Source organism: Solanum lycopersicum, chromosome 10 (assembly GCF_036512215.1).
Source record: "Solanum lycopersicum chromosome 10, SLM_r2.1".
NCBI classification, from domain to species: domain Eukaryota; kingdom Viridiplantae; phylum Streptophyta; class Magnoliopsida; order Solanales; family Solanaceae; genus Solanum; species Solanum lycopersicum.
In genome coordinates, this window is record NC_090809.1 from 4,722,162 (window position 1) to 4,735,980 (window position 13,819).

The 13,819-nt window shown below is 31.8% G+C and overlaps 1 protein-coding gene across 1 annotated transcript; it reads right to left on the minus strand.

The window, feature by feature from the left end:
* Nucleotides 1–1,719: 1,719 nt before the first annotated feature.
* Nucleotides 1,720–4,480, minus strand: LOC101255928 (uncharacterized). The gene is made up of 8 exons (XM_004248007.5): nucleotides 4,212–4,480; nucleotides 4,111–4,132; nucleotides 3,324–3,380; nucleotides 3,154–3,235; nucleotides 2,944–3,039; nucleotides 2,742–2,866; nucleotides 2,612–2,630; nucleotides 1,720–2,134 (listed from the first exon to the last, which is right to left on the minus strand). The coding sequence occupies exons 1-8, from the start codon at nucleotides 4,312–4,314 to the stop codon at nucleotides 1,874–1,876; spliced, it is 765 nt and encodes a 254-aa protein (XP_004248055.1). The 5' UTR covers nucleotides 4,315–4,480; the 3' UTR covers nucleotides 1,720–1,873.
* Between the last annotated feature and the right edge of the window lie 9,339 nt (nucleotides 4,481–13,819).

Below are 13,819 nucleotides of genomic sequence, written 5' to 3' on the forward strand. Positions count from 1 at the left end.
ATGTAAGTTTATCCAATTTTAGTTATTTTAGGGTTATTTTGAAACTTGTCATGAGCTTTCTGTTAGATATACTCATAACTTTTTTAAAAAATGTACACATTTACACTTATTTGTCAACTCAACTAAAATTAATATAAAAAATAAGAAACAAAAATAGAGAAGAGATCCAAAATTACACTTATATATAGTTTGTATATTTGTATATGACATAGTGTTGATAAACTATAAGAAATTTAGAGACAAATTTTAAGTCTAAATGTTTTAGGTTAAGTAGGATTGAAATAGAGTACTTAAAGTGCAAGTTCAGTGATGTGACACATGAGATGAATGTGAAGATCGATGCACAAGTAGCTTCAAGTATTTTGGATTCATATTTCAAGGAGACATGTAGATTGATGAGGATATTGTACATCGTATTAAATATTGATCAAATGGAATGGACGAAAAAGAGGCTCATATTTGGAATACGTACTAAGAACGTGTCGTCAAAATTTAGAGGTAAGCTCAACAATGTGGTGGTTAGACCAACAATGTTGTATGTGACAAAGTGTATGCAAGTTGAGATTTTATCTTTAGAAGATGAACATAGAATCGGTTATTATTTGAGTTTTATATATAGTAAAAAAGTATATTTAAATTTTTTTTCTTTTTGAAAGTCTCATACCTTAACTATTATTCCCTCTGTATTAAAATATTTCTCGATGTTGGGGTGCCTATATGCACACGTTGTCGATTAAGAACAAATACTCGACCAACTCAACATCAATATGTGGTTAATACAAAGTAGTGATTGATTATATTGGTAAAAAAGAATATTGGATGATTGAGATATGAAACTCACGATAAAATGATAGTTCTACAAAAGATTCCTTAGTATAGGAGTGGCTTGGGCGGGTTGGGTCAAATTTGAATGGATCATAATGGGTTAAGACAATAATTAGGTTAAGATCCAACCCAGTTCAACTTTGCTTGAGTCAAAATGGATTTAGATAATATTACATTACGGGTCAAGACCCAATCCAACCAATTCTTACTAAGTTAAGTTGTTTTTGTGTTGTTCTTTTAAACTATTTTAGTACTTAATTAAAAAAAAAATCTTTGTTATGAATATATACAACATATCAAATTGAGAAAAAAATTTAAAAATATTTCGACAAGGTTTTTCATGAGCCAATTTAAATTACATATCAACCCAATTTTTAATGAATTGAGTCAATAACCTGTCCAAACTTAAACGAATTGGATATGATTTTGCCGTCCCTGTTCCTTACCAAAAATGGAATTCTAAAAAATATATAGAGAGAAGTATTTTTACCCTTTTTGCAAAGTATAATTTCTCACTAAAATGGAATAGACTGAAACGAATGTAAAATCAATATATTGGTGATATGAATTCTGTTTGAGAGAAAAGAATGTTGAATTTCTTATGTGTGGACCAAAGAAGATGAGACATGAAGTTGCTAACATATGTTCATCTAGTTTAGCAGCCAACCTTCATTTTGTTTCTATCAATTTCAGTTGCAGATTCCAACATTTTCGAGTTGATTTTTCAGATGGTCACGTAACCTTCCTAGCGAGGGTTAGGCTTAAATCTATAATTAAAATATATTATTTAAGTAAATATTATTAAATTCGATCGTACTCGTATCTGGACTCTAATTCTGCCCTGCTACCTCATAGATTAATAATAATACAAATACATGTTATAAGAGGTAGCCATAATAAAATTTGACAAATTTTATTTCCTCACTTGGGATTACAATGCAACAACTAAGGTTCCACAAAAAGAAAGAATGAAATTGAAAAAAAATCACTGTGTATAACTAAGTAAACCATGTAAAATGACGCGTTTATATATTATGCCTTACGAATTTCAGCGCGGATAACCAGGTGGAGGATATCCAACACCACTTGGTGCATAATTGGGTGGAGGGTATATAGGGGGTTGTTGTGGTGGTGGTGGGTATCCATAGGGTTGCTGGGGTGGGGGTGGGGGTGGATATGATTGGGGTGCATATGCAATGGTTGGAGGAAGAGGCTGATCCAAACGAGACATGTGTTGAATAGGTGGTGCTGTTGTTGGCCTTGCACCAAACTTTCCATCTCTTTTGTTCATTTCAACCTTGTGTTGTGTCTTGCAAATTTATTCGGAAACACCACAATATTTTAGATTGACATAATACAAAACAAGACAGTTAAACTTGACCTCAACTAATAAGTAAGCACTTTAATTTCGAGAATACATATTTAGACAGCTCAAACTCGTCTTCAATGTGTCAATTAAACACTCTAACTTACAAAATGATCATCTAGACACTTTCAAAATTTATGTGTCACGTCCGCGTTAGATATTTCATGAGACACAATAGAGACGAGTTGAAGTGTTTAATTGTCAGTTGAGACTAAGTTAAAGTGTCTAGATGTGTACTATCAAAGTTGGAATGTTCACTTAAAACTTTAGTTTTTATTACTTTCTTCATTTCAATTTATAAAAAAATGTTTTTTGAAACTCATGATGTTAAGGTCATCTTAGATGTTTTTTTTTGGACATAGATATTTATTAAGGTAAATCTCTATGCTATATAATGCAGATGTTCAAGTTATCACATACCTGCATACAGCTGCAAACCCTGCAACAAGAAAAAGGAAAAGTTAATAGAGATGGATGATATAATAAAAACATCTTTTTTATGGTTGTCAGTATATATAAGTTAAATCGTAGTTTTCAATAATAGCCTTACGTGCAATAAACCATGTCCGAGCAACAATTCAGTACCCGAGAAGCCTCTTGAAGTTCGTCATTTCCTGTAATACAAGCAATGCAGCTAAATATACATGCTACCTGCTGGAGGCAAAACATGAATCCCTACAACCAAAGGCAAAACACATTAATTAACTAAAAACATAACAACGAAAATGAAAATGTGTAGGAGTTGAACTTACAATTATGCAATTATCGCATTTTGTTGTCTGAAGATTGAACTCGTCTTGCAACATAAAACGCGTTGAGGCAACTGAATTAGCAAAGCAAAGAAAGACCTGAAAGAGTAGCACGAAATTGAGTAAAAATAAATAAGAGGACTAAAGAAAAAGCTCATAATTTCTACACTAACATGAAAATCTTGAATACGCATAATTCAGAAAACACCAAACCTCTGTACAAAGACACAACTCGGGGCAATGACTTTCTCCACATCTGCCACTACAAGGCATATAGCCTCCACAACATGTATACCTAAAAGCACAAAAATGTCTTTAAATTAAATCGACTCGTCAACAAATTTAGCTGGTTGTATAGCTAAACAGAGAAATAGAATGTTTACCTTGACATATCATTGTATAGAGCTCGTTTTCTGAGAATGTACGATGCACAAGGACCACTAAATCAAATCGAAGGTAAACTGATAAGCAATTTTGAATAGTAGCACTTGAATCATAGAAGCATTCAAATTACTAGTCTTTACATCGTGCTAACATTATATAGATGATGAACATTTATTTCTAAAACTAACCATCTACATAGGCATATCATTTTGGTTAATCTACGCCTAGAACCTGAATACACAATAGTGTTACGAGCTTAACTTCCAATGATATTAAAGAGTTCTAGACACGACAAGTACTGTTAATCACTTGCATTTTAAAATCGTTGCATATGGAGTAACAAAATACAGAAGATCAGGAGACCTAAACTCCGTCAAAAAATGAACAACAATGATACAGTTCACCAAATTCTCCCTCTCAATAACTACAAGACTATCCTGTTTAGAAATAAATACACATTGAGCAGTATTTGTCAAAATACTTAAAATCCAGATTACCAGTTCAGATTAAGTGCCTGTTTGACCAAAAAAAAGAAAAAGAAAGGCACTTTTGAAAAACTTTTTGAATATAGAATTGATTAACAATTTTCACTGGAAATCAATCAGAAAAATTCAAAAAACTACTCCAATTGATATTCATATCTAAATACAACGGAACTTCAGCTCCAATTATCATTTTCCACTTGAAAACAGAAACTACTAACTTTATCAAATTTTCACAATTTCAATGGCTAAAGCATTCAAAAGCATAACATGAAAGTTCGATAATGCATATAAATCAACTCACCACCAAAGTGAAAAACAGCAAACTGTAAAAATGCCAAAAACGCAGATCAGCATAACAAATTGAGTTAAAAATGAAATTTTACAGTTAAAAATGAGACGTACAGAGAGGATCGGACTGCGGAGCACGGAGAAGATCGGTATGCCAGTGATTCTGATAGTTTTGACGGAACTTCATTTTCTCCATTTCAGCATCCAATGAAGCCATTGGAACAACAACTGAGTAACTGTCGCTGGAGCAGAGACTTAATTTTTTTTAAAAAAAAATAATAAAAGAAAAGATATAATTAAACAAGATCGAGCGTGTTGTGAACGTTTGAATGATAAAAAAAATATAATTTCTGGAGATCGAACGCCTTCCGTGTCTGCGTGGTTGGCTGCTATAGACTTTTCAAACTATGAATAGGAATATGAAAGGGAAGGATATAATGTTTCTAGAAGTAGAAGTTGGCATCCCTAGGCTAAATGAGTAGAAAATACACTAAGTTGACCAAAGTAAGGAGGGGTCATGGAGATACTCCCTTGATTCAAAAAATTTCTTTATTTAAACTTCGTGTCAAGTTAAATCAGATCATTCTTTATAAAATTGAGGGAGTAATAAAGACAAGTCAGATTCAAGATTTTTCCCTATAAACTAGGGATATCATTTGTAGATAGGGTTGCTCATGATTATGGTTGATAAATCAACTCAAACTACAATTCTAACCAAACAGATAGTTAGTGTGATTTGATTTTAAATTTTGAAAATTGATATTATTTAGCTTGGTTTTGGTTTTACTAAAAAAATCAGAAATAGCCAAATTGAATTGAGAAATTATATATATATAAGTTTCATAATTATGCATAAATAAAAAATAAATATTTTGTTTAAATTTTTAGTAACTTAAGTCTTAACTTTATCATTTTCTCAAGTCGCGCAAACACTTAAATTTTAACTTGATTATTAAACCCTAAGGCCAAGACAATCAATATCTATTACTTTATTTTTACCTACCTTACGTCACATTAAATAGTCACACTTTCTCTCAATTGAATCACTTTATTTGTCTAATAATGAATCTAGTCATGCTTAATTGAATACATTTCTTATGAATTGTTCATGATTAGGTGTATGCGTCTATCGATATATACTTTCAACAAATTTAATTTATAACTTGCAAACTGAAAAAAATAAAAATTCGAATCAAACCAAAATAAATTGTCAATTATTTTTTTTCATTTGGTTTGGTTTGATTTTAGAAATTTTAAAAACTGACTAAATTGATTTGGTTTTAGTTGTAAGCAATACATGATTCAAACTGAACCATGACATCCATATAATTGCAACTCAAGTTGCACAATCCAGTATCACTTGATAATCTATCTTCTTTGATTGAGGTGATCCAAAATTGGTGTGTATATATATATACTGAAAATCTACTCTATATATCCAGTGTAATTTTTCGTCGATGGAAGTTTGGAAGTTACTTTTGAAATTTGAGGTCATTTCCTAAAGAATTGAAAAGGTTGGAAATATTTGAGGTGATTTGAAGAATTGAAGAAGCAAAAAAGAGTACATTTGATCAAAAATCTCGATTGAAAATGTTAAAAGTTGTTTGAGTTTTTTCGAGGTAAAAAAATAATTTTGCAAAATTGGAGTTAATGATATGGATGACTTTTTTCTCAAATAGGTAATGACATAAATGAGTCACGCTTTTAATGAATGGTATAAATGAGTTTTTTTTTTCAAAATTAGATCAAATATTAAGGGTGTGATTGGTATAAAAAATGCTTTTCAATTTTCTTATTTTTGGTTGGAATAAAAATTTTAAAAAATGTTTCCTGGATCAACTTATTTTCCTCAGAATTAAGGAAAATGACTTTTATTCAAAAGTTAAGGAAAACATTTTCCAAATCTCTCGTCCAATTTCAAACTACATTTTTTTTTGAAAAACATCAATTTCTAAAATATACTTTCAATTTCAAAATTTTATATTTTCACTCCGTCCTCCCCCGACCCGGATCATCCCTCTACCCCCCCTCCAAAAAAAATTAAATTTATTTTTTTTAGAATACTTTCGAGTTTAAAATTTTATTTTTCACCTCGATCCTAGACCACCACACTACCCACACCCCGGCAATGCTCCCCCCTTCCCAAAAAAAAAAACTCTTTTATTTTTTTTAAAGAAATTCAACTTCAAAAATTCAATTCTTTATCCCCTACCCTCGACCCGACCCACCCCTCCCCCCTCCCAAAAAAAAGTTAAGTTTATTTTTAAAAAAATATTTTTAACTTCAAAATTTTATTTTTTTCGTCCCTACCCTCGAACCCCACCCCTAAAGCCCCCCCCCCACCCCACCCCACCCCCACCCCAAAACAAAATTATATTTTAAAAACTAATTTCCACTTCAAATTTTAATTTTTCACCCCAACCCTCGACCTCCCCAAACCCACCTCCCAAAATAAATTTTCAATTTCAATTTTTTTGTATATAAAAAATATTTTCAATTTCAAACTTTTATTTGTTTACCCCTAGCCTCCCACCCCTAAGCCCTCTACCACCCCATCACCCCCACCCCCAATCCACTCAACCAAAAAAATTAATTTTGTTTTAAAAAAATATTTTTCAACTTCAATTTTTTATTTTTCACTCAAACCCGTCCTCCCCTCCCCCCCCCCCCCCCCCAAAATAAATAAATAAATAAATAAATAAATAAAAATAATAATAATAAACATCAATTTAAGTTTGTTTTTAAAAATATTTTCGACTTCAAATGTTTATTTATCACCCCTACCTCGACCCCTCAACCCCCACCCCACCTCTCAAAATAAGTTTTCATTTTGTTTTTAAAAAATATTTGCAACTTCAAATTTTTTGTTATTCCCCCCTCCCCGGCCAGCCCCCGTACCAGGCCTCCACCCAAAAAATAATAATTTTAATTTTAAAAATATTTTCAACTTTAAATTTCAAAAATTATTTTCTACTCTAGTAAAAATAAAAGATATTTCTCAAAAATTATTTTCATTCATAAATCAAACACTAAAAATCATTTCCTAAAAATATTTTCTACTCGCCAATCAAACATTAGAATATAAGTCATAAATCTACTTATTTTACAGGAAAACATTTTCGTTTATACCAAACACACCCTAAGTTACGTCTGCAAAAGCAAACACTTTTACATTGTAGAATAACCACGTGTTTGAGATAATCAAAAATAAAAGTAGAAAATCGAACTCTAAGTAAGCGACTTTATATACAAATTGGTATATAAGTTAGGTAGTGGAGCCTGATTAATATATATAACTGTTTACACGGTTTAACCTCCGCGGTGAGGTTGCCAGGGGGTTATGGTGGGTGGGAGCCCTCCATCTGAAGGCGGGGTTCGGGGCAGCACCCCAACCTAAATTTTAGGCTTTTCTATTTATTCTCTATAACCAAAAATACTCTGATTTATTAATATAACTATACCTCACCGCCGTGGAAGTTTACTCACGGGGTGTTACCACGAAATAATGGGTTTTCTCTTTCTCTCTCTAGATCTCTCATCTCTTTTCTCTTGAAAGTTCTTGTGATCTTCATTCATCTAATGAGTGTGCATGAATTCGATCCTAACAATATATATAACAATTTAATTTACTATCGGATTATAGGTTAACCCGTTAAGAAAAAACATTAAACAGTTAAGAATCGATAATCTGGAAAAAAAATCAAAATCGTTATCAAAATCGCTAAACCACTAATTCAATACTGATAAACTGTAACGTCTCTTTTGGTCGTTTTGAGTACTAGAGCTTTTTATTTCATAAATAATTTTTTTTGATAGATTTTAAATAGATGTTTTGGACTATTCATAATTATAACTATGAAATTAATGAGGATAATTTTACTAATTTATTTAGCTATTGGTTAAGAAAATAATATTAAAATAAATAGTAGGTCACTTTTACTACTTTTTATAATTGGTTATATAAGAATTAGGATAGTAAATAAACTAGGGAAAGAGTAAGGATTTGAGACAAAGAAACGGCGACATCAACAGAGCATCATGTATATTTCTTTTGCGAGTACGTTTTCTGTATATGAATAGTGTACATGTAATTGGGTTGTCTATAGTCGTGGTTAATGTATGATTACTTATTTATTTATTTATTTATTGTGGACAAAGAATAGTGGGGAGTTAGGAAGTAAAAGGAATGAGGGTTAATTATATATATTATTATATATGTATGTAACTGAACGGTGACTATATGGTTACTAATTTGTTATTAATATGGTGGGATTGTCGTTAGTTCGTCTCTCATTGGTTTTCTAATCAGTGGCTTGCATTTTTATATGTTAATATTTTCTTCTCACATTATAAATTATATTTTAATATATTAAGATAGGTAATTAAATATAGGTATATTGTGTTATTTAAATTCTATTAAAGTTATGCTAATTAGAGGAATTAAGGCTTATCTTTAGGTTTGAACGTTAGAAAAAGTAATTATAGATTAGGTGAGTTGTTGGGTTTAGACTGGATATAAAATAATATGAGTGTTTATAGATTCGATAACTTATAAATTATGCATATATACTTTATAGATTGGAAAGGTTCGGAGACATTGAGGAAAGGAAAAGTATTGGAGAAGTAGTTTTCTTGACTTCGGTTCTTCGGTGGAGGTAGGTTATGGTTTATTTCTATGTGATAGATAAACTCTAAATAGCGATTGATATGGATTGAGTGATATTGTAAAGTCTCCTATGTACTTGATTGTGTGGTTGTATGTTTTGACTGTGTGGTTTGTGGTTGACCTAAAATTATGAGACTGTTGAATTTCTAATCTTAAAACCTCTCCATTAAAATGACGCCTTGAACAAAAAAGGCTTGATGAAATAAAATAATGAGATAATTTGATCGGAGTGTCACGTTCCGACACAATAACATTAAAGGAAAGGAATCTTGAATTAACTTAATATACTCATTCTCAAAAAACCTATTTTTCCAAATGAGTATGGTGTGGAAGCATGAGTCCTCATAGGTGTGCTTGATGTTGTGATTGATGGTGTACTTATTATGGTGTTGTTGTCAATGGTTCATGTGTTTGTTGTTTGCCACCTGTTAAGTATTGTAGTTGATTTTATATTATTATTCAATGTATAATGATTTCTATTTTGAGTTGGTCGATAATACCTACTTAGTACGTATTCATTGTACTGACCCCTACTTGTATTTTTTTCTTTGTTCTTTTGTGGAGTGCAGCAAGTGTACCATCGACTTCGACTCGTCCTCAGCTCTAGTCAGTCTCCAGCACATCAGAGTTCAGGGTGAGCTATTATTTCTAGCTCGTGTTGGATTCTCTCATTCACGTCTTGATGTCTTTGAATTTCGGACACAGACCATCTTTTTACTTATTTTGGTTTCTTAAATACTCTTAGACTTGGTAATTTGAGGATAGATGTTCTTGATGTGATGACTTCCAGATTTTGGGGATAATAAGTGTTAAACTTTAGAAGCTTAATTAATTGGTTACATTAATAAGTTTTGGATCTTCCGCATTATTTTTGTTATTCATAGTTGAACTATTGGTAAATGTTGGGGTTTAGATTTGTTGGTTCGCTCACCTAGTAGGTTAAGTGTGGATGCCACTCACGACTCGTTTTGGATCGTGACATAAACCAATAAAAAAAAATTTGATTCGAATTATGAGTTTCGATTTGATTTTAAGCAATCCTACTTACAATTTAGTACATATATTCGTTCGCGTGAAAAATTAATATAATATTATGGTTCATCCATTTATGGGTAAACCATCTTAACATATTTGTATTGGAAGTTGAATTGTCTGGGACAATTAGCCATTAGAGCCTGTTTGGATTGACTTAACAAAAAATAACTTTTAAGTCAAAATTAAAAAGTCAAAATAAAATAATTTTTAAGTCAAAAAAAAAGTAGAGGGTGATCTACTTTTGATTTCTGACTTATTTTAAGTCATTTTTTACCTTGTCGAACACTGCATAATTTATTTTAAGTCATTTTAAACTTATTTTTAATATTTTCAAACACTTTAAAAAATAAAAAAACTGACTTAAAGGTAAATTTGACCGAATTTTAAGTCAATTTAAATATAACTCTTAAAGGTGAATTGTTGATTTAAATTTTAATTTTAATTTTTAAATATAAGTTTTTAGAAGTATATAGTACCTAAAAGTATCTGTTTTGAGGGGCAAACTATCGAAGAGGTGATGAAAGTGATAAGAAGTTTTAGTGTGAAATATTTTATTTATTATTAAATCATGTAAAAACAAAAGTCATATAAAGACGCAAAAAGAAAGCAAATTTCCATTTTAATTTCTCTTCCCATTTACTAAAAATCACAAAACATGAACGAGAAAATACTCTTCAGATTATCAAAGACAAAACCTCATATGAGAGATTATCAAGGATACATATTAGAATAAGAAATTAAAGGATAATTTGGTACAAAAATTAATTATGAAGGGTTTAATAATATAAAGATTAATAATGTAGGAATTAGTAATGTATGAATTAGTAATGCAGAATTTATTTTTATTAAGTATTTGGTTTATTTTTCCCACTTTATCTTGGGTTTGAATTATAAGATGATTATCGGACAATATTAATTTTTTTTATAACCTTCTAATTAGCTATGGTAAGAATAATTTAGTTGTCTTATTTGTTATTTTTCATTTGAATTATTTGAGGATAAATAATTATCATCTTAATAAAGTGATCACTCACAAAATGTTATTTTTCAATTTAATAAAGATAAACCATCTACTTTTAAAAATGAAAAAAGATCAATAATGGCAAAGAATAAGCTGTCTACGTATACATAAAATTGCAATTTGTAATTTTAATATGTATGTAAATTTTTTAAATTGTTTAAAATACAAAGAATTAGAAAACCAAGCATATATATATATATATATATATATATATATATTCAATTTTAGATCTATATCACAAACTTCATGTACAAAGATACAACTCACATTTCAAATTTGTATTTATTTGTATTAGATTTATAGTAACAAGCAACTCTCTCTAAATGATTTGTAAGCTACTTTATTTAAATAAATTTACTATTACATATATAATTCATAGAATAAAAAAAAATAAAATAATTTGAGGGATATTTTTATCTTTATATAGGCTTATCCCATGGTATTATATCCTATGTATTACTAATACCTTCAAATGAAAGGTATTTAGAGGTATTTAGTAACACATCCTATAATATCATGTAGAATATATAACTATCCATGGATTAGTTATACATAGACCCAAATTCCTGCCTAACATGACACTAAATAATACCTTACATAATTCATGGATTAATTCTTCTAATGCCGCCTACCAAACAATCCCTAAATAGATAATTGAGCCTTGTTTCCCTTACTCTTTTTTACTATTACACTACTAAAAAAAAGGCAAAAAAGAGACCTAGAAAAGGAGACCTCAGAAATAGGTCTATAATAAGAGACCTCATGAGGTCGCTATTTGAATTAATATTTTTAAAATTTTTTTAATGTAGGAGAGATCTCGTGAGGTTAATTTAATGAATTTATTTTTTCCTATACCTGGCTTATTTCAAATTTTCAAATTTTTAATCTAATTCTCATAAAATTAGAGACCTCACGAGGTTTGTACTTGTTAAATTAAAAATAATAATTTAATTTAATTAAAGACTTAAAAAATGAGAGACCTCATGAGGTCACTTAAACAAAAGAAAACCCTAGCCAAATTTATCTATCTCTTTCTTCCCTCTCTCTTTCTCATCGTTCCTCTCTCTCTCTCTCTCATCGTCCCTCTCTCTCTCTCTCTCTCATAGTTCCTCTCCGCCAAACTTCTCTATCTCCTCTCTCCGCCGTCATCTTCTCCATCTCCAGACGTGCCTCCATCTCTGCCTTCATCTTCTTCTGACGAGAAAGTCAGCCGCCTCCATCTCTGCGCGCCATTTGCAGTCGGCCTCAGCAGGTGGAGGTGCTGTTGGGATCGAATTCACGCACACACACTAGATGAATGAAGAACACAAGAACTTTCAAGAGAAAGAGATGAGAGATCTAGAGAGAGAAAGAGAAAACTCAATATTTCGTGGTAACACCCCGTGAGTAAACTTCCACGGCGGTGAGGTATATTTATATTAATAAATCAGAGTATTTTTTTTGGTTAAAGAGAATAAATAGGAAAACCTAAAATAGAGAATAAATAGGAAAACCTAAAATAGAGAATAAATAGGAAAACCTAAAATTAATCAGGCTCCACTACCTAACAATTCTCCCACTTGGAGACTGACTCAGTCATCCAAAAAATACATTCTAAAAAAAAATCTCTTCATCATCAACATCTTTACCGCACCGCAACATCTGTAGCAACAACTACAGAAGACCAACCGAGGTTTTACATAACCTCAGTTTCCCAACATCAACACATTTCTTCAACATGTCTGCCGAGTTCTTTGCACCCTCTATCTTCTCCAAGCACATATCACCATCCTCCACTGCCCTGCGAGTGAAATGATATCGCCTTCTGATGTGCTTTGTCTTCGAATGATAGACTGGATTTTTCACCAACTATATGACACTCTGTATATCTGAGTAAAGAATCTTCTCGCTCTGCTTCTTTCCCAATTCCTCAAGATAATCTGCCAGCCATATCATCTCTTTCCCAGCTTCAGCTATTGCCACATACTCAGCTTCAGTAGATGAAAGAGAAACACACTTCTGAAGCCTGGACATCCAACTCACTGCTGTTCACCTATGGTGTAAATGTACCCGGATGTACTCTTGCTCGAGTCAACATCCCCACCAAGATCAGCATCCACAAAACCCTGTAGAGTCACCTTGCCTTTGTCAAAACAAAGTGTAGTACTGGATGTACCTCTCAGATATCTCAGAAGCCACTTCACAGCTTCCCAATGCTCTTTCCCAGGGTTCGCCATGTACCTGCTAACAACTCCCATTGCATGTGCTATATCAGGTCTAGTGCAGACCATAACATACATCAAACTACCAAATGCTGAAGCATATGGAACAAGTGCCATGTGATCACGCTCCTCGACAGTCTTGGGTGACTGCTCCTTTGACAATTTAAAGTGATTTGCCAATGGAGTAGTCCTGGGTTTAGCATCATTAACCCTGAATCTGCTCAGCACCTTCTCAATGTACAACTCTTGAGATAGATGTAAAGTGCCAGCAGATCTATCCCGAGAAATCTTCATCCCCAAAATCTGTTTTGCTGAACTCAAATCTTTCATCCCAAACGCTGCAGACAACTTTGTCTTCAGATTGTTAATCTCCCTCATACTAGATCCTTCAATCAACATATCATCCACATACAAGAGTAGAAAGACATATGAATCAGTGTTATTTTTTGAAGTAACAACAAAGATCCTTTTCAGCTTTGCAGAATCCACTCTTGGTCATGAAGGAGTCAAACTTCTTGTACCACTGCCTTGGTGCTTGATTTAGTCCATACAAGCTCCTGGTGAGCTTGCACACCACGTGTTCCTTGCCTGGAACCACAAATCCTTTCGGTTGCTGCATATAGATTTCTTTGTCCAGATCTCCATGTAAAAATGCTGTTTTTACATCCATTTGCTCTAGATGCAAATTTTCAGATGTAACAATACTCAACAAAATTCGAATAGAGGTTAACTTCACAACAGGAGAGAATATTTCAGCATAATCAATACATTTCCTTTGTGAATATCCTTTAACCACTAA